At 43.7% G+C, this 26,925-nt stretch overlaps 3 protein-coding genes across 10 annotated transcripts in view; 1 reads left to right on the top strand and 2 right to left on the bottom strand.

Annotated features, from left to right (window-relative positions):
- Positions 1 to 4,038, bottom strand: part of ERLEC1 (endoplasmic reticulum lectin 1) — a 33,611-nt gene extending 29,573 nt beyond the window's left edge. Inside the window, exon 1 of one of the 2 annotated variants that reach the window (XM_053245605.1) lies at positions 3,856 to 4,038. Coding sequence is in view for 1 of the 2 variants with exons in the window: in XM_053245595.1 (XP_053101570.1) it covers positions 3,281 to 3,439 (159 nt within the window). In the remaining variant the exon portion in view is untranslated. Of the gene's footprint in view, positions 1 to 3,280; positions 3,536 to 3,855 lie in introns of those variants that run through there. The other variant, XM_053245595.1, reaches the window with a different exon arrangement.
- Positions 4,039 to 4,057: 19 nt separating this feature from the next.
- ASB3 (ankyrin repeat and SOCS box containing 3) overlaps positions 4,058 to 26,925 on the top strand; it is a 64,716-nt gene continuing 41,848 nt past the window's right edge. The window contains exons 1-3 of one of the 6 annotated variants that reach the window (XM_053245523.1): positions 4,083 to 4,347; positions 5,527 to 5,634; positions 5,811 to 5,876. The gene's annotated coding sequence lies outside the window, so the exon portion shown is untranslated. Of the gene's footprint in view, positions 4,348 to 5,526; positions 5,635 to 5,810; positions 5,877 to 26,751; positions 26,917 to 26,925 lie in introns of those variants that run through there. The other 5 variants (XM_053245541.1, XM_053245531.1, XM_053245579.1 and 2 more) reach the window with 5 other exon arrangements.
- CHAC2 (ChaC glutathione specific gamma-glutamylcyclotransferase 2) lies at positions 10,257 to 26,769 on the bottom strand. 2 transcript variants are annotated; one of them, XM_053245617.1, is made up of 3 exons: positions 26,356 to 26,767; positions 18,466 to 18,501; positions 10,257 to 11,956 (listed from the first exon to the last, which is right to left on the bottom strand). In XM_053245617.1, the coding sequence occupies exons 1-3, from the start codon at positions 26,593 to 26,595 to the stop codon at positions 11,567 to 11,569; spliced, it is 666 nt and encodes a 221-aa protein (XP_053101592.1). In that variant the 5' UTR covers positions 26,596 to 26,767; the 3' UTR covers positions 10,257 to 11,566. The 2 variants fall into 2 exon arrangements, with proteins under 2 accessions (XP_053101592.1, XP_053101602.1); XM_053245627.1 differs by lacking the exon at positions 18,466 to 18,501 and having other exon boundaries at positions 26,356 to 26,769.

Here is a 26,925-nt window from a genome sequence, read left to right as displayed (position 1 = left end):
CAGATATGGAACTGGATAAAAATGGAGAGTTGAACAGCAAGAAAGAAGAGCTGCTGAGGAGCAGAGTGCTGTGTGAGCTGGAAGGCTGGAACACTAGCAAAGTAGGGTCAGGCTGAAGCTGCTGGGGCAAGTGGCAGTGAGGGAGCTGGGCCTATAGAAACCTGCTAGGTCTTAGATGAGAAGGTGAGCAAGCTTGTTTGTTTTATACTTTTAAATTGTACTCTTGCCTAACTGAATTTTCTATAATTTGTTCCTGTACTGTTTTTTGGATTTGTGAACACTATTATAGTAAACATATTCTTGTTTTTCCACTATTTTACTGGGGTGTCTGTTTTATTCTCGCATTATGTCTATTTGCTCACTTTATTTACCACACGACTGACTTTTTGATATTTCTAATGAGACAGAGGGATCAGTGACTGGAAGTGAAACTAGTTACCACCTTATACTGGTGGCTGTGGACTGAGGGCCTCACAAATACAAACCAAATTCACAGAATATGGGGTGTGGGGTGGTGTCCTAAGACCCTGAAAGGGGCATTTTTTGCTAATCTGTCACATTTCAAGATGGCAGCCAAATTATAGACAGCATCCCTTTGTAACCCATGTTCTGACAGATACAGACCACAGCATATGGGAGGGGATCTTAGGTAAGAGTTGGCATGTTAAAAAACAGAATGTAGGTTCCATTAGTTCTACTTAGAACTACTTGTTTCTTATTTGTATCTTCAGTCACCCTCTGCCTTACTATAAACTTGGGATGCTCCATTCCCTTTATTGCATGGCTCCTGCGCTTCAAAGCAGAATATACAGAAATTCAAGACGTTCCCTGGCATGTGGACATAATGACAGAAGCTGCTTATGTCAAATTCTTGCCTGGTGTGATGACTGTTTAAAGCACAGCAATCTTGAAAGAAAAAGGTGGCACTACCACAAGGGAGTGAAGACACCAAGAGAGACCACAGAGGGTAGGAAAACGTAATCAAAAAAGGCCTGTCACTTTAGAAAGTGTCTGCCCTACAAAGTGAGTTACAAATTCCCTCCCTGGCACCTCCAAGAGAGGGCTGAGAGAGACTCCTGTATATAACCTTAGAGAAACTACTGCCAGTTTTTGTAGACAATACTGACCTAGATGGAGCAATGGTATGACTCAATATAAGGCAGCTTCCTATGTTCCTATGAGCTATAAAGATAATAAAGAGACCTTTCCTCCATGGTTGCTTGTCCCTCTGGCCCACCAGATGCTTCTAGGAAGCAGTGTTCTCTCTAATTTTTTTCCATCTGTGTGCAGAATGAATTTTGTTCTGAGTGGCAGTATCAAGACAGTATGTGTGCATGTGCCTTCAGAATGGGGCCTTCTTGATTCATCCTTAGTGGGATCTAAAATTAGCTGAGCGGACATAAGTGAACACGGCTGGGAAGCCCACAAGCAAGAGGTATGTGCATGCCCTCTCTCCTGCTGTTGCTCCCCTGCAACTGGTATTGAGGCATCGTGTCTCTGAGGCTGGAGGTGGCCAATAGCCACCAGAATAGTAGCCATTGATAGACCTGTTCTCCATGAATTTGTCTAAGCCCCTTTTAAAGTCATCCAAGCTACTGGCCTTCTGAACAGCTACAGAAATATGGCAGAAGAATATGAATATGAAGAAGAATCAGTCAAGGATCTAACCAAACTATGCCAGCAAATTTGGAGAACAACACAGTGGCCAACAAATTGGAAGAGGTCAGTCTACATACCCATACCAAAGAAAGGAGACTTAACAGATTGTGCAAACCATTGCACAATATCCTTAATTTCACATGCTAGTAAAATAATGCTCAGGATCATCCAATGCAGATTAGAGCCCTACATGGAAAGGGAAATGCTGGAAGTTCAAGCTGGTTTCAGAAAAGGCTGAGGAACCCGAGACATCATTGCTGAAGCATGCTGGATAATTGAGAAAGCCAAAGAATACCAGAAAGAAGTCATATGTGCTTTATTGACTACAGAAAAGCCTTCAACTGCATGGACCATGTCAAGTTGTGGAATATCCTTAAGAAAATGGGCATCCCAGAACATCTCATTGTTCTCATGAGAATCCTGTACACGGAGCAGGAAGCCACAGTCCAGACAGAACATGGTGAAACAGACTGGTTCCAGATCAGCAAAGGAGTAAGACAAGGCTGTACACTTTCTCCTTCTTTATTCAATTTATATGCTGAACATATGCTGAGAGAAGCTGGATTGGAAGAAGATGAGCGTGGTTTTAAAGTTGGAGAAAGAAACATCAACAACCTGCGCTACGCTGATACCACCACTCTGAGAATGCGGATGATCTGCAAGCTCTAGTAGTGAAAGTCAAGGAGCACAGTGAAAAAATGGAACTACAATTAAATGTAAAGAAGACTAAACTAATGACAATGGGTACAGCAACCAGCCTCAGAATTGACAGTGAAGACATTGAAGTGGTGGATAGCTTGTGCCTTTTAGGATCGATCATCAACAGTAAAGGATCCAGCAGTCAAGAAATATGCCCCAGACTAACACTTGGTAGGGTAGCCATGAAGGCCTGGGAAAGGATATTTAGATGACGCAATGTGTCTATACCTACAAAGATTAGAATCTCTCAATCAATGGTTTTCCGCGTGACACTCTATGGATGTAAAAGCTGGACTTTGAAGAAGCAAAAGCATTGACGCTTTTGAACTTTTTTTATTGGAGAAGACTTTTGAGGATACCATGGACAGCCAGGAAAACAAAGAAATGGATCACAGAACGAATCAATCCAGAATTTTCACTCGAGGCACAAATGACCAGGCTCAAACTATCATACTTTAGACACATTTTGTGAAGATCCAGCTCCCTTGAGAAGCCCATAATGCTGGGAAAAGTTGAAGGAAAGAGAAGACGAGAACGACCAGCTGCAAAGTGAATGGACTCTATTATGACAGCAATGAATGCTCCACTGAGAGACTGTAAAGGCCAAGTTGAGGACAGATCATCCTGGAGAGAATCTATCTATGTGGTTGCTAAGAATCGACACCGACTTGACAGCACTTAATCCATCCATCCATCCACCCTACTGCCATCACTACATCCCATGGCAGAGAATTCCATCGATTAATTATGCCCTGTGTGAAAAAAAGGCTTCTTCTTGTCAGTCCTAAATTTCCGGACCGGTTGTGGGGGCGGGGAAGGGGGCTCCCCCCTGCTCTAATCCACCGTATGCGTTGCGCAGGAGCTGCTTAAGCAGAGACCCCACCCCCCACCGAGGCGCCCCTCGTCGCCACCGGCCACCCACCAGAGTGAATTCGTTGCCCGGCCAGTTCACCCGGAATGGGACGTCGTCGCTGAACTGGGGGAGCGACCGGGCCCCCCCGGCGGCCGCGGCCCTCACGTCCAGCAGCCCCCATAGCAACAGCAGAGCTGCCACGACTCGCCGCTGCTTTCGCCGCTTCATTCTGTGGAGCCCGGCCGGGGCGGTGGCGGCGAAAGCCCCACAGCCACCAATCACCGGACGCCGGCCACGTCTACTTCCGGAGGGAATGGTGACGTCACTTCCTGGACAAGAGCGAACCCCAGGGCGTCGAGAGTGCAAGAAGGGCGGGGTATAGTATCACTTCGTCCTATCCATCAACGAGTCATACATTGTGCATCTGAGCATGCTCAGAAGCATTGGAGCATGCTCAGTATGGTTAAATGAAGCTCCTTTTCGTTTTCTGCCCAAAACCCCTATCAGATTTTAATTCCTGGTCTCTATGGTTCCCTGTCCATCAGCATCGTTTTGCCCATAGAAAAAATCGAGAGGTGCCCGCCCTCAGACTCCAGATAAGCACTTCCGGTGTAGAAGCGAACTCGTTTTCCACTCAAACTTACGATGCGAAGTCCGGAGTACAAAGCACAGTTTCACTATAAAGACATCAATTCAGGCCGGTAGTGAAGTTCAACGGCTGCTGCGGTTTAGGCTGTGCGGAACTCTAGACTTTTATTTCTGTAAGGAGGCAGGGTTGCAACCCCTCTGCATCTTCGAATCGGAAACCGGAAGTTTTCGGTCCGCTTTCATTGATTCTATGACCCTCCCCCTTTGAAGAAGAACACATTCATCAACATCCGGGCATGCGCATATGTTGTGTGGGAAGATGGGCGGAGGTAAGGCTGAGGAACTCATAGAAGAAGTAGTGGAGGGCTAGACTCGAACCGCATCTGAACTCCCTTCCACCCCGTTCCGTTTTGGTCGTTTCTGTAAGGTGTCGTCGTCCCCCCTAAGCTGTCTATCTCTGACAGAGCGGCTTGATACCCGCGAGCGGGCCTTTTTCGCTGTGTAGTTGCTGCGCACGCTCCAACTTCTGCTCCCCGTGAGCATGCGCGGTAAGCAGTGCCGCGCGTTTAATTTTCCAGGCGCTGCTGGAAATATGTCTTTAACATATTCATGCTTTGTGTGAATGACTAGACACGTGTTCACTTTAAAAGTGCGACAGGGTATAGATAGGACCTGTTCTACTATATATGTGTTGAATATATAATGTGGGCATAACCGGATACGTGTGCATATACCGTAGACATATTTTCGAAGCATTGAACTAGATAATATAACAAGACATAGGGCTGTCTTCTCTTCTGCGAAGGAAAAGAAGCACCAGCCAACAAGGTTTTGTTTTGTTATCTAGTTGTTCTGACAACAGTGTTCTTCAAGAAGTCATGTTCAAGAGATAACAAGGAGTTGTGATGTCACAATGTTGAGTAAATGATACTAAGATTTCTTGTGGAAATAATTGTTTTGCTAAATATGTTTTAGCAAATTTTAAACTTTGCATCAGAAAATTTCAAACTACCAATTCAGTTTCATTACCAATTCATCTTTTTCCTGCCAGAACCCTTGCAGTGAAAACGGAACACTGATTTGTGTGTTAAAGTAACAGTGACTATACAGCTAAAAGACTTTCTGCTTGTTTTGGGAGCACACCGGTTGGGATTCTCTGGAAGGAAATGGCCTGGCTTCCACCAAGAGCCCTGCATATATGAGGAAGAAAGTAGAGGCTAACTTTCTGGTTGCTGTACCCCACCCCAACAACAAAAGGCAAAAAAGGCACCACTTCTGTCTCAATATGCAATACACCACTCTCATCCTGGTGTATAATGCTCTAAGACATTAAGGGTGTTTTTAGAGAGCAATTTGGCCTTGTTTGCCCTGGGAGTGACTGCTTTTGCCTGCTGGAGAAGAGCAATCACTCCCAGGGCAAACAAGACTTTTGATACTTGCCCCCAAACTAGGCATTACAGCAGCTGGCCTGAATGAAAATGGAATAGTATGTACAGGTTTGACAGCAGCGGCTTCTTTTTATCTTATAAGGGTGGGACATGACAATTGGTGATTTAGCAGGTACCTGCTGCCCCCTGTAATAGGGATTCCCTGATGTTGTTGACCACAATCTCCATCATCCCTAACTTCAGGGACCCTTGGCTGGGGATGATAGGAGTTGTAGTCAACAGCATTGGGGAATTTCTGTTACAGGGAACATTGTCCACATGCCCCTCCTTCCCTTTCAGCTTGTGCTCAATCTTTGACAGAAGATCCACTTCGCCCTTCCACAGGACTCAAAAACAAGGAGAAGGCAACTAACTGACTCCATATATGGCAGCTTCCTATGTTCCTATGTGAGTGTATTACCAAGTGAATCAGCTCTGATTCTGGAAATGAAGCCCAGCTCAGTACTAATTAGGAGTTTAGTACTGTAAAGTGTTTCCGTTCTGTTTTCTCTCTTTTGACCATCTGCATGTTTAGAAAGTGCAGTGATCTAAATGGTCTGATGTATTTCTGTGCTTGATTACAGATTCCCTGGAGTTTGCCTGTGTCAAGGGCAGCATATGTTATCTTAGAATTTGCCTTGGCAAAGCAGGTAGGGACTACTTTTAAAAATATGTTTTATAAACTCCGCAAAAGAGAAAAATACACTATATTACAGTTTTACTATTTTATCGGGTTATCATAATGTAATAAAAATGGCTGCTGATCTACCAGTGCATCTCATTCGCTTTGTAGTGAAGTAATGCTGTGGATAGAAATACACATGCTATTGTTAGTGTTGTTAAAAAGTAGCATAATGCCATGACAAACTACTATCATCTGAGATGTATAAAAGTACAGTTCAATACTCCTCATGTTTACTCTGAGATAAGCCAGTCATAGTAGACTTGACTGAGCTTAGACAGACAATGATCTGACTCAGTAGGTAGCAACTTCTTATGTTCTTCTAGTAATGGATGCTTCCAGTCTCAGATTGCACTGAATCTGGAACTGTGTTAGAACTCTGTTCTATAATGTTTTCCCCAGGCCTCTGACAATTCATGGCCATGTACAGATATGCTGGTGTGACTTTATGGTTACGCTTCTATCATGGTGTGAAATTTGATCTAAGAAACTGAAGTGAAACCTCCCCCGCCCCATGCCATTTAATAAAAGTGGTGCCTTATTACTGTAAAGTGTGCTGTCGAGTGGGTGTTGACTCCTGGCGCCCACAGAGCCCTGTGGTTTTCTTTGGTAGAATAGAGGAGGGGTTTATCATTGCCATCTCCCGCGCAGTATGAGAAGATGCATTTCAGCATCTTCCTATATCGCTGCTGCCCAATCTAGGTGTTTCCCATTTTCTGGGAAACATCCGAGCGGGGATTCGAACCGGCAACCTCTGATTTTATATGCTGCCAATTGGAGATCACAATTGTTTGTTTGTTTGACTTCTATACCGCCCAAACTTTTGTCTCTGGGCGGTTAATAAATAATTCCGACTTTAGATGATTGGCTATTAAAGCTATGGGAATATGCCTCCATGGCTAAGATTACTGCTTATTTAGAGAATACTTCAGATGAAACATTTGCTTTAATCTGGGAACCTTTTATAAATCAAAACTTAGCACAGGGTCAACACCCACATCCAAGATTTGGTTTCTTTTTTTAGAACAGATGGTTTGGTTTCTTAGATGGTTTGGTTTCTGTTTTTTAGAACAGACGGTTTCTTTTTTTAGAACAGACGGTTTGGTTTATTTTTTTAGAACAAATTAAAGCATTACTAAAAAAATAATAATACTTGGTATAAGGGTGGGTGGTTTTTTGTGGGAGGGGGGTTGACAGCGGAGGGCTGTTGGTGTTGAATTCCCGATTGATGTATGTAATCATGAGATGTTCAAGAGATGTTAATATACGGTAAATGCCAAGTTACTTTTATCTTTCTTTTTCCTATGTCCCCCTCCCCCCATTTCTCTTGTTTTGTTGGGAAAATAATAAAAATATTTTTAAAAATAAGAATAGATGAGCATGTAAACTGTGTGCTCAGTTAAAAGTGGAAGCGCTCTTAAAAGTGGAAGTTACTCATTTCTTAAAGATAAAACACACACAGCTGGAGGACTCCTCTTTGATCCTGGCGGGGATTGCAATGTGTGGGGAGGGGGAGGTTAACTGTGTCCTCTCATGCCATTTCCCCCACCCCAAAACAGTTATTTGTACCCACTGGTGTGAAGGAAAAGCTCTAACCTCCCCTTTCGTTGTGTGCTGCAGTCCAATCAGCACTGGCCCCCTGGTGGCTGTTTTTAAAAGCAAAAAAGAGGTACTTCCACTCTTAAGCACACACTTACAGGGTGTCTACTTTGACTCTTAAGTTTTGGTGTAAATGTTTTGAGTGTGACTGGAAATATTCTCCAACACCTCCCTTACTTAGCTTTCAGAATGAATTTTCAGTGTAATATGGAAGATCCATTCACAGGGCTGCTTCACATTCAATGATGCTGGTTTCTGCTGAACACATGCTCCTGCTGCTGTGATGTTTGAACGCAGAAATGTTGGGTGGAGAAAGTCAGTAATCCCTCAGCCTGACATTTGGAACTAATGTTTGAAGCTGGAGAGGAGAGCTGGTCTTGTGGTAGCAAGCATGACTTGCTACCACATGACTAGCTAAGCAGGGTCTGCCTGGCTTGCATATGAAAGGGAGACTAGAAGTGTGAGCACTGTAAGATAGTCCTCTCAGGGAATGGAGATGCTCTGGGAAGAGCAGAAGGTTCCAAGTTCCCTCCCTGGCATCTCCAAGATGGGGCTGAGATTCCTGCCTGCAACCTTGGAGAAGCCGCTGCCAATCTGTGAAGACAATACTGAGCTAGATAGACCAATGGTCTGACTCAGTATATGGCAGCTTCCTAGGTTCCTATGACAAAGTCAGGCTGAGGTAGATTACCAGCATTCTACACCCAACTCTGGTGGGTTCAGACATCATGGAAGTGGTGGCAGGAGTGAGAGCGTGTGCTTGGTGGGAACTGGCAGTTCTTCAGTATTCACTTGCCACCATTATGTGTGAATCGGCCTGCAGCTTGTAGTATGAGCTTTTTTGTGAAGTCTTAGCATGGTGATTAAATTCTGCCTTAAATCCCCCCACCTTTCTCTCCCACTGCCCCCCAAATAAACAATTTCCTGCTTAGGGGAGTTTCTTAGTTCCCCTCTTGCACAAAAGAAAGAATGATGTGGCACACTTGCAAGCAACTGATAAAAAGGACGAGAGAGACAGAAGGAAAGAGATGGTTTATAGACACAAACATAAATAATAACTGTCCTGGTACTAATGCAAAGTCAGACAGGCTTCAGTGTGAACACTGGACACAAATATAAAGCCATTTTCACTATATGAGGATGTGATAGCACTTGACACTTGGAAGATAACCTTTTATATATTAAAATACAAAAATATGCTTTGTTGAAGGCTTAAAGAAAATAACTTAAACTCTGAGAAGCAAGGGCATTCACAGTTGGGACGGAAACTCCTTATGCTAATCGGTTGCAATAATGAGGCCATCATTTACCCCCCAGAAAAATTAATACGCCGTCCATTCATTTTGGTGGAGTTGTGCAGGTAAATGGAGTTGAAGTTCCAGAAGTACGTAAATGACTGCTGAGCTCAAGTTCCAGTAATTTGCTGTGTGACTTGCACCTCAGCTCAACACAGTGGTCTGGATCCAATGAGCTTGTCAGGTAGCCCAAGGGCTTGCCATTATAGTAATAAGTATATTATACCATCAGGCCTTTTAAAAATGTCTGAACACCAACCTCCACCCATGACACATTAAAAAGTACTTCTGCAACTCCCCCTGGCTGCAAAAGGATTTGGCAGTGTGGCATAGGGGTGGGTGGGGGTGCTCTTCAAGAAACACATGTCCAAAGCACCCTGGCTGTACAGAACTGGGTGGATCTTTAAGGGTTTGCCACTGACTTGGAAGTAAGTGCCATTCAAAGTGGATTTACTGGCAAATAAGTTTTATTTTAGGTGAGTCACTAAAGCCACAGTTTTCAAAGAATTCACAGTCCTTGCTGTCACTGGCCTGGTGCAGACCTAATATGCCAATCTCTTAATTATGGTTGAGAGACCAGGAGCAGGTTGGGATCTCATGCACTTCCTCCTCCTTTCCTTCACTTGCTGGCGTTAACCCATCACTTAGTGCAGAGCTGCACAATGGCGGCCCTCCAGCTGTGATTGGAGGACAACTTGCGTCATCCCTGGGGAAGGTGGGAGCTGCATTCCAACATTCCAGCTGGAGGGCCAAAGCTGTGCAGCCCAAATTTAGTGTTCTATCTGCATTGATGATGGCCAAGAGCCCCATATCAATCACAGTTTGCAAATTAATAACAGACATAACACTGAACCATGGGTAAAAATAATGGGGGCAACATCTGCCTTGGGACAGTTTGGGAGTATACAGTCCCCTGGTTTGAAGAACCTCAAACCCAGATTCCTTTGACTTCTGGCTGGGCTCACAATGGGACTTACTCAGCTTCTAGCCAGCCCTCCTTGGCAGCACCCAGCCCACTTTGCAAGCAAAAAGCACTTAGTGTGAGAAGAGGGAGGGCTCCCCAAAACAAACAAGAGGCTTTGTTGGGCCAGACCTTAAATGCAAGTAATGTTCCTGAACACTTCATGCCAAGGAGCATGGGATTGGTAGCTTCCTTTGCCTTCCAATTCAGTTTGGGAGGCAGAGGGAACTAGAAATCCATGCTCCCCAACAGGAAATGATCCACTGGAGCATGCTGAGGAGCATAATTTTCCAGTTAAGGAGAGGCCCATAAGACCCTTGCTGCCGGTGACCATATCCCACTTCTTAAACGTAAGGAGGCTCTTTTTGTATTTGAGAAGGAGGTTGGGAAGAGAAGCATGCCTAATCCACTCAGTTTTTTCAAGCTCTTCTTGCAAGCACTCAAAAGACTTGCAATGTTTTTCAAGTATTTACCCCGCCCCCCCCTGCCCCCAAGATGGAAATTGGGAAAAGGCAAGGTGAGTCCACCTGCCTAAAAAGTCAACAAGGAAAAAGAAGTGGAGAATTCATGTTGAAAATGGAAGGAGGGAGAGCATGTGAGACCAAAACCTACTTCTGTTCTCTTGCATACTATGTGGGCTCACATAGCATTATGTCCGCACTTGGCTACTAGAATTGCTCTAAAGCAAGGGGTTAGAAACCACTGACCTCAGTGCTATTTTGGCTGTAGAGAATTTGGTCAATTGCGCTCTTGTGTGGTGCTAACTTCTGGAACTCAGGTCATGTGGACAACTTCAAGCCTGTGGCCATCTGTTCCCAGCTCATTTAAATATTTCTGAAAATGTTATGCCTACTGATTTAAGGTTGGGAGTTTCAGAACATTCTTGCTATTGTAGATTCAAGTCATATTCCCAGTTACTTTTAAGTATGTTTTGAAATGTCTTGTGTTTTTTTTTAAAAGGCACCAATGTAGTTTGAGTTGCACGTTTCTAAAGATCTTGACACTATGAGCATCTTAAAAGGAAAGTGCAGTTTCCTTCATGCATAACTATTTGCTCGTTTTATCAAAAGGCAAATAGTACTATATAAAATAACAGAACCATTGAGTCCATGGAGATGAACTAAATGATGAATATCCTGTAATGTGCTGTTATTAAAGCATTTCTATTGTAGCTGTATAAAGGATCCAGTCCTTGCACAGATACACTGCTGCTTACAGCACAGTTCTGTACATGGCTACTTGGAAGTAAGTACTGTACCACTGGTTCAATGGGATTTATTCCCTAGTAATAAATGTGCATAGGATTTCAACGCTGGTGCTATAATCTACAAGCCAACATCAACTGGCCCTACTTGAGGATTGTGGCCAAAATCCAATGCAGCCCAATCCTTGTTTACTCAGAAGCAAGTCTCACTTTGTTCAAGAGAGCTTACTTCCCCATAAGTATGAATAGGATTGCATCCATTGTCTGAGTGCTGGATTGAGTCCCAAACTACATTTTTAGAAGGAAAAAATAATCTAAAAAACTTGAAACCAAGAAAGCTTTCCCTCAAAAAAGGCCTTAATTTCATCATATTTGAGAAAAATTGAGAGAGAAGCATTTTTAAACTTTTAACCAAAATTCAAAGCTCCTATCCCCTTAAACTCCTTAAAACATAGCTTTAAACATAATTTTCTACTGATCAATAACAATAGTGCCCTGAATGAAACATGAAAAATATCTTAAAAGTCCAGATGAAACAAATCATATACACCTGTTGTCAATGAAACCGTTATTCTGATGATGAAGAGACAAGGTGATTTCTATATGGAATTAAGCTTTTGGTTTTGTTCCTGTTCCAAGAGCTTCTTTACGAGTTTCTCTAAAGTAAAAAGATGTTCATCTACATCTTCTGGTACGAGATCCCTGAGGGAATTGCAGAGTTCAAACAGATATTCTGTGTTTCTTCCACTGGGACCAACTGCATTAACAATCTGCGTGGCAATTTCTTCTAGAGGCGCTGGTCCGAGGTAGTTAGGGTTCTCGTAGGTTCCAATATACAACAGCACATCAAACGGCTCCACTGAGGGATCTTTGGGATAGAAAATGACAGTTGTAGTCCTGTATCCACCTTTCTCTCGGAAATCGAGATATGCTTTCACTTCGCCTTCTTGTCCTAGTGGCAGTTTGTACGCAACGCCCCATACGCAGCCCTGTTGAAGAACGCAACCAACAAGGTCAAACACACTTTTTGCGTAGAAAAATAAAGGGATGCACGGAAAAGCCTTTAAATTTTTGCAGAGAGTTTTGTTCTAAGTTCACCCTTCCTCTCCTCTCTATTACCATCTATTAACAGTACATGCCCACTTCTCCTTAAATCAATAATAGACAGGGAATTGGCATATTGAAGCTGGGAACAACAGGTTGCTAACCTGTAATGGATGCTCCTCAAGTGATCTTCATGTATTCAAACGCCTCAGTTTGCACCTGCCTGCATGTTACCTCTGGACCTTTTAGGATTACGTTATGATCGACATATTGCTGCAGCAAACGTGTGTTCCTAAATCCCTGTTTAATAGGTAATTCTAATGCAGGGGAAGAAGCCTTTACAGAGGAGAGCTGACAGGGAAAAGGGCAGAACTCTTAAGCTTCCCCCTGTAACCCTCTTTTTAGTCATTTGCCCCCTGAGGTTTGAGCTGGGAAGGGACACACTGTGGGCAAAAGGGGATTTCCCCCTGCAAATGCCTCCCAACTAGTGTTTGAGAACACAAATATAGGCTTGGGAATTAGTGCTCGAGAACAGCAAATAGAGGTTTGAGAACTCACATTTTGACTCATAACACATTTGTTCCAGCCAAAACAAGGTTTGTGTTTAAAAGTTACCTACACAATGTTAAACTTGTGATGTTTTATGCGGAGTCAGACCCCTGGTTCCTCTAGCTCAGCAGGGTCACCGATTGGCAGTGACTCTCCCAGGCAGGAGCTGTGTTCTCTCGTAGTTTTTTCCAACCGTGTGCGGAGTGAATTTTGTTCTGGGCGGCAGTATCAAAGCAGTGTGTGCATACATGCATTCAGAATGGGGCCTTCCTGATTCAACCTGAGCGGGATCTAAAGTTAAGTGAGTGGACCTCAAGAACTGTGTGAGTGGGCATGCCTTAGGGGGAACACTGGGCAGGAGTCTTTCCCAGCTCTACCCGGTAACTGGACAAAGAGGCTCATTTGAGTGGTGATTCCCTTATATTTAGCATTCAACCCCAGCACAAAACTCTTTCAGTGGCTGTTGCTGGTGTGTATTCCCCCCCATGTAAACTGCTTTGACAACTTTTTTTTGTTGGAAAGTGGTATATCAATAATAGTGATAGTGATCAGTGTTCCGTCTAACAGGGATTCCCCAGTGTTGTTGACTACAACTCCCATAATCCCCAAGCAAAAGCCATTGCAGCTGGGGATTCTGGGAGTTGTAGTCAACAATATCTGGGAATCTCTCTTAGAGGGAACACTGATAATGATACCTGCAGATGGCAGGAATTTAGCCTGGGACCTTCTGCATGCAAAGCAGGTGCTCGACTACTGAGCGGTGTTCTTTTCCTATGTTAATGTTTAGCTTATGCAGGTTTATATAACGCTCATTAAACAGATTAGAAAATCCACTTTTCCTGTTTGATAGATAGGTTAAAGCTCACATCCTGGTTAAACTTGTACACGTGTATGTAACTCTGCAAGCTACTGTTGAAACGTGGGATTTTGCTTGTTTAAGGTGGCAATCCTATGCAAACTTTACCTGGGCATGAATCCATTGGGCTTACTTCTGTGTAAATAGACATAGGATTTAGGCTATACAATTGCCAGCTTAGTGGCATTTGGAATGAAGCATAAGATTAAAAGAAAGGCCAGTTAGTAGTATCCTATTATTGCCACTCCATACTTTTAATTTGTATTTTAATAATTTAAGATTGTTATGGAAATATGGATTTAAAAGAGTATTATTTGCATTGATTTGAGCTTGCATTGATCTGAGCACAAATACAGCAGGGGGAAAAACAACTCCAACTCAAACCATTCTTTGCTTATAGAGGAATCTGTCAGTTAGCATAATGGGATCTAGCTGCATAGTAATGTGAAAAACACTTACCAGAAAGGTACAGAAAAGTCACAATGCTAGACACTGTACAGTACTGCATTTTGCTTGCTTTGTCAACTACAAAAACGTTTGAAGTCTGTGGTTGCAATTACATTGGTCTCAGTTCAGGGTTAGCATTTTAGGGAAACAATCTGTGTTGCCAGTAGTCTCCCTTGATCAAATGGAAACTGAAACACAGGAAGCCAGATTCGACTCAAATGCCCTCTGAAGGGGGCTTTAAAATGGTACCACTGTGGATGATGGAAAATGTATAAGGTCCAGAGGAGAGCAATGATCAGAGTTAATGTGACACCTTCCATATCACAGAAGGCTAAGATTCTTATTTAGAAGATAGCCAAGAGGGGAAATGACTGAAGTTAGAGTTGCACATGTCCAGAATTGGCCTGGATAGTTCAGGATTTAGGAAGAGTGTCAACTTGGACATAAAATGTCCAGGAACTTGAGCAGGAAGATTGCTTTAACAAATTATACTCATTTTCCCCCTGGTGCTTCTCTCCAGGCATTGTTGCTACATGGTGTTTTAAAAACCTCATATTCTTGCACTTTCCCTGGCACCCGTGCTACTAACTAGCTAGGTTGGCTTTCTCTATATAGCTCAGCAAACCCCTTCCTTCCTTTCTGGTTCATCTCTAGGTTAGCGAGGGTGGTAGCGGGCCTCTGGGTTTAGCTGTGAAGTATATAAGAACCCCCATTTCTCTGGTGGCACCCTCTGGTGCAAAGGAATGCCATAGGGGGAAATGCATGAAACAGCCACCTGGCTCTGCTGTTGAACACTCCCTCTAATCCTGGTCAAAAAAGTAGGGTGATGCTGAAAAATCAGGTAGCAGTAACCATAGTCAGAATTTATTTTGTACCTTTGAGTGTTCAAAGTAGTGCGTAACCTATTTATTTATTTTATTTGAAATAAATCTTTTCAACAGATGTTTCTAAATCTTATTTATTTATTTGTTTGGTTCTCTATGTAAACCGCTTTGGAAACATTTGTTGAAAAGTGGTATACAAATATTTGTTGTTGTTGTTAGCATGTATAAATCATCCATCAACTCAGTGATCAGGGCAACAACTCAGTGATCAGGGCAACAATTGCTGTTGCTTTTGGTGTCTCTTTTAATAGTTTTGATTTTAATAAAGGTAAAGTGTGCCGTTGAGTCGGTGTCTTCTCCTGGTGACTACAGAGCCCTGTGGTTGTCTTGTAGAATACAGGAGGGGTTTCCCATTGCCTCCTCCCACGCAGTTTGAGATGATGCCTTTCAGCACCTTCCTATATCGCTGCTGCCCGATATAGGTGTTTCCCATAGTCTGGGAAACATACCAGAGGGGATTCAAACTGGCAACCTCTGGCTTGCTAGTCAATTCATTTCCCCAATGTGCCATTAGGTGGCTTTTAATACTGTAGTTTAATGTGATTTTATGGAATGTTATTGTATTAACTTTTGTAAACTTCCTTGGGATAAGTTTTATGAAAGGCAGTATATACATTGAACAATAAATAAAAATAAGGTGGGCCATACCAGTTGCAATTTTCACGTTGCACATGGAGAGTGGTCAGGGTCTGGGGAATGGTGGAGGTAGGAAAACAGGGGTTTGCCTAACTTGCAAGTTCAGGGCTGACTTAAGATTTGAATTGGGAACTTGGCAGCTCACACTTTTACACATGTTTAATTGGAAGTAAGTAGCACCGTGTTCAGTAGAAGTTGGCCGTGATACTACACCAGCTCTTGGTAGCAGTGAATTGAACTGAATATGAACCCAAACAGCAACTCTCACCCCCCACCCCTGCAAGCCAGAAATTAGGTTAACCTGAAGTCTCTTGATTGCCTTGAACCTGAACTGGAACCCAAGTGATAACTGATTCAAAAGTAGTTCAGTAATCAGGCACTCAGTTTTCAATTGTACAATTAATGTTTTGTTTTCCTATTTCTTATCTGATATGGATTTTGTAAATATTTTAACATTCAAAATCAAATATTTTTCTCCCAAGTAAAGTAGCTATTGTATTCATTTTACAGAGTTGTGGTGTGAGCAAGGGAGTTGGATATTATTCCACAATTCTAAAAGGTTCTTAAGTTGATTCAAAGGCTTGAAGTAGTTAAAGAGCTACTTCTTAAAGTTAATGTTTCAACCAGAGAATCAAAAAATACTGAGTCAGAACTGAACCCAGATTTTAATAGTCCAATTCTGTGCTCTGTAGATTCCAAAAAGGAGGCAGTTGTTCATTCTCACAGTATAATAAATAGAGCACCCACTTAATAGGCTCAAAACAAAGAAAACAGCAGAGGCTAAGAGGACCTTAAATACATGAGGTACATTAATGATTATTCAATCAAAAGCTTAGGGTAGTCATGCTAGAATGGGGGAAGGTTTAAAATGAAAAGTATACTTAACTAAATATACACACCATTCACACAGCCATGTATATCTGTGTGCAGTCTCTGACCTGGGTGTACACACGACCATGTACACACAGGTCAGAGGCTGCATCCGGATATACGTGGTCTTGTGAATGAGATCATAGAGCGTTTTGGCTTTCTAAAGTGTGTTTTCATTTTAGAGAGGGGGCAGGACCTGCTCTGGATCACTAGTAGGTCAGAGAGGACAACAAATTCTCATTCTAGTTATTTTGGATGTTCCCTGACTAAAATTTTATTCCCATCGATAACATTGACTAGATGAGTTTTAAATGCAAGTATGTTGTAAACCAAAACTATACCTGATGAGGAAAAAAATAGGATTCCCAAATGCTTGTGACACCCAGCAAACATGCATTTGTTTTTGGTTTTATCAGACTTCTGAGAATACATGCAGAAGTGGATCTGCAAGTCTGTTTTGCCATTCAGCACGGGAATCCCACCTGGCGGAATCCAGTGTGGGTTCCACACGTAAATAGCAGAGAAGCACAACTGCCTTTTTCCTGCCTGCAGTGGGAGCAAATCCCATGGGAGTTTAGCACATACTATGTTCAGAGATGCAATCTGAGGAGGGCATGGGAGCCCCTCTTCCTCTGATATAAATAGCAGAGAAGCACAACTGCCTTTTTCCTGCCTGCAGTGGGAGCAAATCCCATGGGAGTTTAGCACATACTATGTTCAGAGATGCAATCTGAGGAGGGCATGGGAGCCCCTCTTCCTCTGATATGGTTCTGTGTTCTGGTTATGCATGTCAGAGATGCACAACTTCGTCCACTAACGCTTTTCCTGCCTAACACACTGTAACGTAGCCAAGGTGGTATAGTGGTTAGAGTGCTGGACTAGGACCGGGGAGACCCGAGTTCAAATCCCCATTCAGCCATGATACTAGCTGGGTGACTCTGGGCCAGTCACTTCTCTCTCAGCCCAGCCTACTTCACAGGGTTGTTGTGAGGAGAAACTTAAGTATGTAGTACACCACTCTGGGCTCCTTGGAGGAAGAGCGAGATAAAAATGTATGAATAAATAAATATATTGTGATGTGTATATAAACAGGAAATAATGTTATACCTCAAAAGGAAATACGTTAACTTACGAAACACTCTTAACAATCTTTTTTTTTTTTTTTGGCCGTCTGGAGCAGATTTGTACGTATACTTACTCAGAAGCAAGTCCACCAGTGTTCAATAAGGCTTTCTCACTAGTGTGTATGATTGCAGCCTTAATCTTTCATATATCCAAGCAGTGTTCCTTCAAACAGGGCTTCCCAGATGTTGTTGACTACAGCTCCCAGAATCCCCAACAGCAATAGTCTTTGATTGGGAATGATGGGAGTTGTAGTCAACAACATCTAGGAATCCCTGTTAGAGGGAACACTGTATCCAAGAGCTTGGCTGTATGAAACCTTACCATTTGCATACCGTCCCCTGCACAAATGAAACTTGGGACTAGAGGTGGAAGTTTGAGCATTACAAGTCAAGCATGGGGGCTCCCAGCTCACTTTTGATCAGTTTCCCTGGCTCTGAAACCAGATGTGAGCTTTCTTGGGAGAAAGGTGTCTAGGGAGAGGCATAAGACCTCTGTATGGCATGTCCGTTCTGCCTTGCATTCCTGTTATCTTGGCAAACACAGATCTGGGAACACAAAATACACTATGGCCTAGTGATTAAAGTGCTGCACCAGGACCAGAGAGACCAGGGTTCAAATCTCCACTCAGTGATCAAGCATTGGGCCACTGACTCACTCTCAGCCTAACCTGCCTCATAGGGTGGGTACGAGGATAAAATGGATTTATGAGGATAAAACACCATGTTTGCTGTTCTGAACTGCTTGGACGAAGGACAGGATAATATGTAACATGTTTGCCCCAATAAGATGTAATTCCACCCTATCCCTCTCATATATGAAAGGACTGATGCCATTTCTGCAGTAATGATACCTTATTGCTACAAAAGTAACTAGAAAGATGTGTATCTACTTAAAGATCTACATATATAGTGCCAGACTGATTTACTGTGCAAAATAGATCATTTTTGGAAACCATACTGTGGGTTTGGGGAAAAACTGACAACTTTATTAGCTATACTTCAAAGTTAGGGAAACATAGCCTTTTATGTATTATCAAGCATATAGAATGTGTATATTGAACAGCGTATTAAAAACACAGCTACTGTACCTCAGGATCTTCAATAAGTGTCACCACTCTTCCAGGCTAAAAGTAAAAGAAATGGTACACTTTCAGGAAAATATCTTACTGTCAAATCAGTTGCAAAGAAATGAAAACAAATAAGACTGTCAAACAAAACTGCAATCCATTTGGAAGTATGTGGCCTTTTATTATGAAGTGTAGTTGGCTTTGTTAGAGATTGTAATATTTGAGCAAAACAAACATATCAGGCAGTATACAAATATGATAGATAAATAAAACTCTGGGGAAGGAGGAATACGGAGGGAATTATAAGACCAAATGTTTGGAACTTTGGAAAGTCCATCAGGACCGTGTCTGAGAGGGATGTTGGCTCATCCTCAAGGGACTTTCAGACATTCCCTAGCATGAATTTTGCTAAGCAGGGTCCACCCTGGTTGCATCTGAATGGGAGACTACATGTGAGCACTGTAAGATATTCCCCTTGGGGGGTGGGGCCGCTCTGGGAAGAGCACTTGCATGCGTGCAGAAGGTTCCAGGTTCCCTCCCTGGCAACTACAAGATAGGGCAGAGAGGGATTCCTGCCTTCAACCTTGGAGAAGCTGCTGCCGGTCTGTGTAGGCAATACTGAGCTAGATGGACCAATGCTCTGACTCAGTATACGGCAGCTTCCTATGTTCCTGTGGAATATAGTGAGGGTTTCAGTGTAAAGATAATATTTTTTAGTTTGTCTCGGGGATGAAGAACCAATCTTGAGGTAGCAAGCATGAATTGAATGAATTACTAAGCAGGATTTGCCTTGGTTTGCTTTTGGATGTGTGACTACATGTGAGTACTCTCTCTTACAAGATTTTCCCCTTTGGGGATGGTGCCATGGTAGAACATCTGCTTTGCAGGCAGAAGGTCCTGGATTCACTCCCTGGCATCTCCAAGTAGGGCTGGGAAAGACTCCTGCCTGAAACCTTGGAGAGGCACTGTTGGTCAGTGTAGACAAGACCGAGCTAAATGGACTGACTCGGGACATTCCTTGCAGCTACAATTTTCTATCAGTGTTGCCCGGTGGTAGTAGGAGTTTAGAGTGTAGGTGTTGGCAGGCAGTCCCTCTGCCTGCCGTGTGTATACTCAGTGCGTGGCAGTGGGGGACAGTTCCAAAAATGTTGACAGCCTCCAACATAAGCTATAAAGTGAAGGTGCTGCCCATATCTCCTGGTAGAAGACATTCTGCAACGTGGACACAGAGAGCCCAGTACATTGCTGCTGTTTGAAATGGCATTCCACACCCACTGTTCTGATGTCATTCTTACTTTGCTGTCTGTAACCTCTTGTTGTACGTTGCCTCGAGCACTCAGGCTTGAGTAGAAAAGCAGCTAGATACTTAAATACCTAATGCTCTGGAAGCTTTCACTTCAAATCACAGCACTGGACAACAACCATTCCAAATGTAATTGCACTAGCACTTTTGTTGCAGAAGTTAAGATCTGGTCACCCCCCCAACCCACCATCACTTGCTCTCTACCTATTGGGTTGCCAAGCTGACTGCAGAGGGTGGTCGAGGGACAGCGTGAACTTCATAGAGGCCGGTGCTCCTGTCAATAGGCTGGAGTTGACAGGTGGCCTTGGGATGCTGAAAAACCTCTGTGGGAAGCGTAGCATGTGTGGTGGGACATGGCCATGGGGATGCATGTAACCACTGTATGATGTGTGAACTGGGTGTCTTTAGGATTTGTAATCCCGATGTTGTTGACTACAACTCCCATCACCCTTTACTATTGGCCACTGTGGCTGGGATGATGGGAGTTGTAGTCCAGCAACATCTGATCCTGCCATCCCATTTGGGAGGGGCAAGAATTATGGGAATAAGCAGCATTGCACAGACATCCAGCTCATGTGTGACATTGTTCATGTGGTGGTGAGTCTGAGGACCCTGTTCACCATACATAGGAGCTTAGAGGCAGTCCTCATACTCATTGGATGTATTTAATCATGTAGCATGGTGGTTAAGAACGAAAGCTGGTAAATCCCTTGTTTGTCTTGCCTAACTCATGAAGTCATTGGGGAAACAAAGGCAAGCTGCTCTCTTTCATCTTCAGTCCCCTGCTCCCAACAACATGGAGATGAGGCTAATCTACTTTACACCCACTCTCTGTATCCATGGTGTATGTATATATTTTGTTCAGGGATTTATATCCCACCTTCTGGAAACCGCCCCCCGCCCCAAATATATCTGCCAACTGAAGTTAACACTTCCTGCATCTTGATGGTGGATCATGGATTAAATGGAATAAATTAGTTCATCTTTAACAGGCTTGTACAAATTTGGCCATCAAGGTATGGTTGGACTTCAGCTCCCACCATCCCTTGGTATTGGCCACTGTGGCTGGAGATGATGGGGGTTGTAGTCCAACAGCAGCTGGAGGGCCAAAGTTGTGCAGCCCTGGTCTTCAAGATGCCACATGATACTTGGTTGTAAGGTCTGAGATGATGTAAAGTGCAATAAAATGCCTATTATTCTATAGTTACTCTCTCTCTGATCTTCTAAAGAACCAAGCCAATTACATCAAATTAATTTTCTGTACATAAAATTTTAATCAACACCTGGTTCAATTCAGTTAAAGCAGCTGATGGTTTTTCTCGAATGCTTAGTACAGCCACTTAAAGGAGCAGTTTTATGCATCATATAGCCATCAATTACGCATTTTGTTCAGGTCAGTTAATTTCAGTTGCATGTTTCTACCCGCCCGTTGTGTTTTGCTATTTTATAATTGCCTACTCTGGTACCAGTTTGAGTCACCGTAATCTTCTGGTTATTCCAAAACAGAAAAAAGAGCAGAGAAACTTATGTATGAATTATACATTTTTCTGCTGATTTAGGGCAATATTATTCTAGGGTTGTCATGAGGGATATGTGCCTTTACATGATCCTAGAAGCACTAGTATTTTGTTTTAAAGACTTCCGCTTGGAGATGTGCATTTAGCATTAGCATAGGCAAGGTAACCATTCGTATTTTAACTCTAGCAAATAAAACAATTATGGTGTGGCATGTTTTTGTTCCCAGAAGAATGCCAATGATTTCTAAGTGTTGCTTCGTGTATGTTGACAGTCAGCTAAGTATTTCTGATGACTGAATAATTTGCCGCATATGCAGCTGTAAATAACATAGCCCTGCTCTGACCATGCCATTCTCCTAGGTTGCTGGATGTTTCTGAACCCCATTGTTTCCTTAGCTCAACAAATGCTATTTAGAATTATATAAGCTCTATAGTCTTTGTATAGTGAGAGAGGGAGGCACACCAGGTTTCAAAGTACTGTGAAGTCTATTATTTTCATTCAGGTAGCTCTAAAAATGCGCTTTTAGTGAAATTAGTAAGGGCTATGGCTTGATTTGTTTAACTTAATCTATAGGTTTTACTCTCAATGTATTGAATAGGCACTGGACATTCCCTGATGCAGTGACTATAAAGTAGCACTAACTTAACTGTATTTCTTATGCTGCTCTTCTAAAGATTTCCCCCATCATTATAGGTTAGCAGCCTGATTAAAGCTTTTAATTTTCTCCATCACCTCTCCTGCAATCAGAAGCTGCGAACTAAATTCTTCAGATTAAGCTATCTGCCTGTACTTTTCTTTTAAAAAAAATTACATTTGTTGAAAGAGTTGTAATTTTACAAAAAGAGAATATTGACACAAGTAAAATATACAAAATTTGCTCAGTCTTATTTCTTAACAAGAAATGCTTTCTTGTTAAGAAATAAGACTGAGCAAATTTTGTATATTTTACTTGTGTCAATTTTCTTTCAGATTCATAGGATAAAGGTAGGTGGTACACAATTTTGAACGTACACTACTCCAGAAAAATCTATAAGTAAATGGGGATGGAGTGTGTGTAGAACTATTGATAATGCAGGATAAAAAGGGAAACCCAGTGTAAAAACACAACAACCAGTCTTCTTTGACAAACCTGATGCTTGATCTTCCTGTGATGGGTCAATTTCTCTGATATAGAGAACCAGCTATCCACTCTTGAAGCATTGCGACAATTTCTGAAGAATATAGCCTTGTATCTCCAAGATAGAGCTGAGAGAGAATCCTGCCTGCAAGCTTGGAGAAGCTGCTGCCAGTCTGTGTAGACAATACTAAGCTAGATGGGCCAATGGTCTGACTTGGTATAAGGCAGCTTCCTGTGTTGCTGTGTACATTTAATGGGCGTGAGTTACAGGAGGGAAGATTTTGGCTGAACATTGGGGGAAGCTGCTTAAGAGTAAAAGCAGTTTGACAGTGGAACCTATTACCTACAGGGTTGGTGGGATCTTGCTTGCTGGAGGTCTTCAAGCAGAAGCTGGGCAGCTACCTGTTCTGGATGCTCTAGCTCTGGATTTCTTGCAGTGAGCAAGGGGTTGACTAGATGGCCCACAAGGCGCCTTCCAAATCTATCCATGACATCCCCAAAAGTTCTTCTTGAAGTTTAAACTCCGAGGGGTTATAAAGGGTTTGTGGTGGAAATCTTTAGTTTCACATTATTGCTAACAGCATACTGCAACCAGCACACTAGCTAGAATGGTCACATTATTTAGATGTCTTTCTGGGGACCTCAGTCTGATATTTTGCCTTCTCCATTGGAATATGGAGCTGAAGATACTGGTACAGTACAGTTATGACTGTGATCCCATAAATGCAATTGTATAAATATGCATTTCTAATATTATTTGCACACATAGGATAACAAGTACAGCAGTGCTTTTGCAGTGGCATGAACACAAGACCCCACAGTATGCAGCCTCCAAAACCCTCTGAAAGCAGTCACAGAAGATGGTTCAGTCCAGGTGTCTGGGAATTCCTCCACATCTGATCATGCTGCTGGGGGTCCCTCCGGAAGGGCTTTTTAGGGAACTCTGGTGGCTGTAGTAAGGGTTTGTGCTTGCATCCTTGCAGAAATGCAGCTGTAAATGCCACCCACAGAACATAAGAAGTTGCTTTTATTGGACCAATGTTTGCTGGAGTGAAGAAGATGAGCTCTGAGAAGCTCTTCTGAGAACACTGTTTGCAGACAGAGTGAAGTAGCTATGTTTGTGCATACCACCGAATTATTCAGGACAGTGAAATCCCAAAACACTGAAGAGCTCCAAAAAGACCTCCAAGGTGGTAGAACGATCAACAGAATGGCAAACACCACCAAAGTAACTTGTGTAGCAGTGTATATTAGGGAAACCAATCTTAGCCACATATCCAATTCTCCCTGAAAGATCTGGGGGGGGGGGTATAGGGGGAAGCTCACCAAAAACATCAGCATTACATCCCGTAGTAGTGAGAGAGGGGTTGAAAAATAAAATAGCAAAGATCATAATGCCATGGTACATCCACAGTTCTATCCACACCATCTCAAAATGAATTTCACTGAGTTGGAAAAGGCTTCAGAAAAGGGCAATAAATATTGTTTTCCTGTGTATATTTGCTCAGATATAAGTCCTGCTGAATTCAGTGCGATTTATTCCCAGATACACACTTACAGGATAGCAGCTTATCATGGGGCTTTCCCCCACCAAGAAGAAGGGGCTGGGGTTTTTAGTTTTCAAGAAAAAGGTGATAGGGAGGCATGACAGAAGTTTATCATGGTATGAATGGTGCAGAGTAAGTGTACACAGAAGTTATTTCTCTCAGCATTAGAAGCAGGGTTGTCCAAAGGAATTGATTTATAATAGGTTCAGCATTATGAGCAGGATCAAGGTATTACTAAACAGAAAAATACTCTTGGCATATAATATTGTATGAGTAGCTGTATTGATAATTGCACCAGTCCTATTATCTGGTCAGAAGCTCTGATGGACTAGTAATATCGCTCAGCTATTTGGGCTGGTAGCTGCTACAGGAATGGCACAGTCAAATAGGACAGAAGCTCTTGAGCCTCATCACAGCAAGCATCCCAACTCAAGCAGTGGTTGGAGACTCTCTAACTGAAATGAAGACAAAAACAACATTGGGCAGAAGAATAGGAAAGAGAAAGAGGGTGTGCTTTAAGGATCCTGAATAGAAGAGCTTCTAGGGCAAGAACTATAGAACTATTCCATTGGGCCCCAACAAACCCTAACATGAAGGGAAGCCCACCTCCTTGCCCATATATTGTACTGATATATTGTGGATAGGTGTGGTCAGTGAGGAGTTTGTATCTCTATATAGAGGTGGACCTATCCTCAGTATCATGGAACTGGGACTAAGGTGTCAGCTATAAGTTCCGAAGAATTGCACAGTGTGCCCCTGCTGTGACTTTACCATTTTAGTATGCCAGGTGGAGAATGCATGTTTCGTTGCTTCTCTCCACTTCAAAATATCCCTCCCAGAGATAATGATCAGTTTAGAGAGGAGGCTAGGCTACAAGCCTCCTTAGGATGCTAGCTTTCCTGTCCAAGGGTGTTTTTGACTAGGGTGTGTGTATGGGAAAGAAACATTCCAAAGAAGTGACTTCCCCCACTTGCACTGCCCTGTGCAGTTTTTCTGAATGTCCTTTCATCAGTCCTTTGCATCCGCCCATTATGCAGGAAAGTTAGCCTGCAAGTATTTTTCAACACCACCCCATTGCAATCTTAAGTATATTTATCAGGAAATGTTTCCCATTGTACTCATGGGGGCACTTGTATCTGAGTAAAGGTGTTTAAGACTGAGCTGTAACTCTAGTTGTGAAACAGAAACTTTGTCTAGGGTTTGCTTATGTTAACAAATTGAACCAGATTTCCAAAGGGATTGGTCCCTTTCTTCTTGACCCACTTTCAAGACAGGATGCTATTGTAAAGAGGTTGTTGGAAGATTTGCACAATAAGGGCTGACCTCAGCTATGTGTAATAACACCTATGGTGAAAGGTAACTCCGCCCTTCATGTCCTCCTAAACCTGAGACAAGCTTAAGACAATGCCACACACACCCCATCATGATGAGGGGAAGACACCCACATTTCATTGAGGAAGGCCTGTCTGTCTGTAAAGATGACATTTTAAAATGTCTGGGACAGGTTCCAGATTGACTAAGCACCTTTTGAAATAAACGGGACAAAGTTTAGTCACTTAGTCATGAGTAGCTGTAGTCCCATGAATTTCAGTGTGTTGGAGTCATGACTAGCTTAGTCTGGATCTGTCCATTGTTAACTGAAGCTCCTTGAAGAAGTAGTTGCCACTGAAGCAGGACTGGATAGCTCCTGTAAGGGATGAACAGGACCTTAGGATGAAGTGACAAGGAAGAACTAGTCAGGCAGCCGACACCCTGGGATATCCTTTTCCAGAAAGAAACTCTGCAGCGGCGGCTGCACTCTGCAGCTCTTACAAATTTCATCACAGCAGGTTCAGCTACTACACCCTTTTCATGCCGCACTGTGTGGACATATTATTGGTATCTTGTATCGATTGTTCCAGTTGCGCTCGTGATTAATGATTGCTGAGGATTTGAGTGGTCAAAAGTAGACACACACAGAGGGAGCGTGTGTGTGTAAAAGCTGCACTTGTATGAAAACAAGTGCAACCGTGCGAGCGACAAAGAATACAACTGTAGGAGTGGAGTCGAGAGAGCGTGCAGGGACGCGCATATGGAAGCGCGCCCGGCTTCCGGGGGGTTTCTCTTCAGGTCTCTGGGACATAAGGAGACACCCCCGTTCTTCCATCCCCGAGTCCGGGGAATACCGGTCTTCGCGGCCGCGTATACGCAGCGATCCGGCCCGGGGCGGTGGGGTCGAGGCTTAACCATTTTATACTGGCGGTAAATCGGTCGCCCCCGCCACCCCGCTTTGCCTTGCATCCTGGGCAACTCTGACATCTCGCAGCCCGACCGCAACTCCCTCCCGCCCTCCCACTCTCCCAAGGCGCGCAAAGCGCTCGTGCAGCCCTGCTCTGCTGCCGCACCAGGCGGGTCCCCGATCCCCTCCGCGCCGCCTCGCAGCTCACCTGGCCGGGCACGCCGCGGTGGTCGGTGCTGCCTTGCCAGAACCTCCTGCTGTAGCCCGTGATGTACCCGACCATCTTGTCCTGGTAGGGGAAATCCACCTTCCAGATGAGGGAGCCGTAGCCAAACACCCACATGTTCCTCGCCCCGCCGCTCTCTGCTTCGCTCTCCCGGGAATAGGGAGGCAGGGGGCGGCCCTGGGGGCTGCTGCTGCTGCCGCCGCCGCCGAAGCTCCGCTGCATTTCTCCCAGGCGCTCGCTCAGCAAAGCACCCTGGGGCTTGTAGTGTACGCACCGCCCGTGCCCAGCGGCAGCCTCGCCCGACCAGGGCTCCTGCTTCCACGTGGGCACGCCGCGCGCCTGCCCGTCGCTGGCCGCAGCCTAAAGCAGCCGGGGGAGCAGCAGGGTCAGAGGCTGCCTGCGCCTCCCGAACTACAACTCCCAGCCTCCCTTTCGGCGCGGCCGAGGGTTGGGCTCCGCCGAGGCTGCCGCCGGCGCGGTACTTTCTTAGGTCTAGGCAGCGGGGCGGCAACAACTTGCACAAGACAGGGGTCCTGATGGAAGGTGATGCTC

Source organism: Hemicordylus capensis, chromosome 1, assembly GCF_027244095.1.
Source record: "Hemicordylus capensis ecotype Gifberg chromosome 1, rHemCap1.1.pri, whole genome shotgun sequence".
Lineage (NCBI taxonomy): Eukaryota > Metazoa > Chordata > Lepidosauria > Squamata > Cordylidae > Hemicordylus > Hemicordylus capensis.
This window is presented reverse-complemented; position numbering and strand designations above follow the sequence as displayed.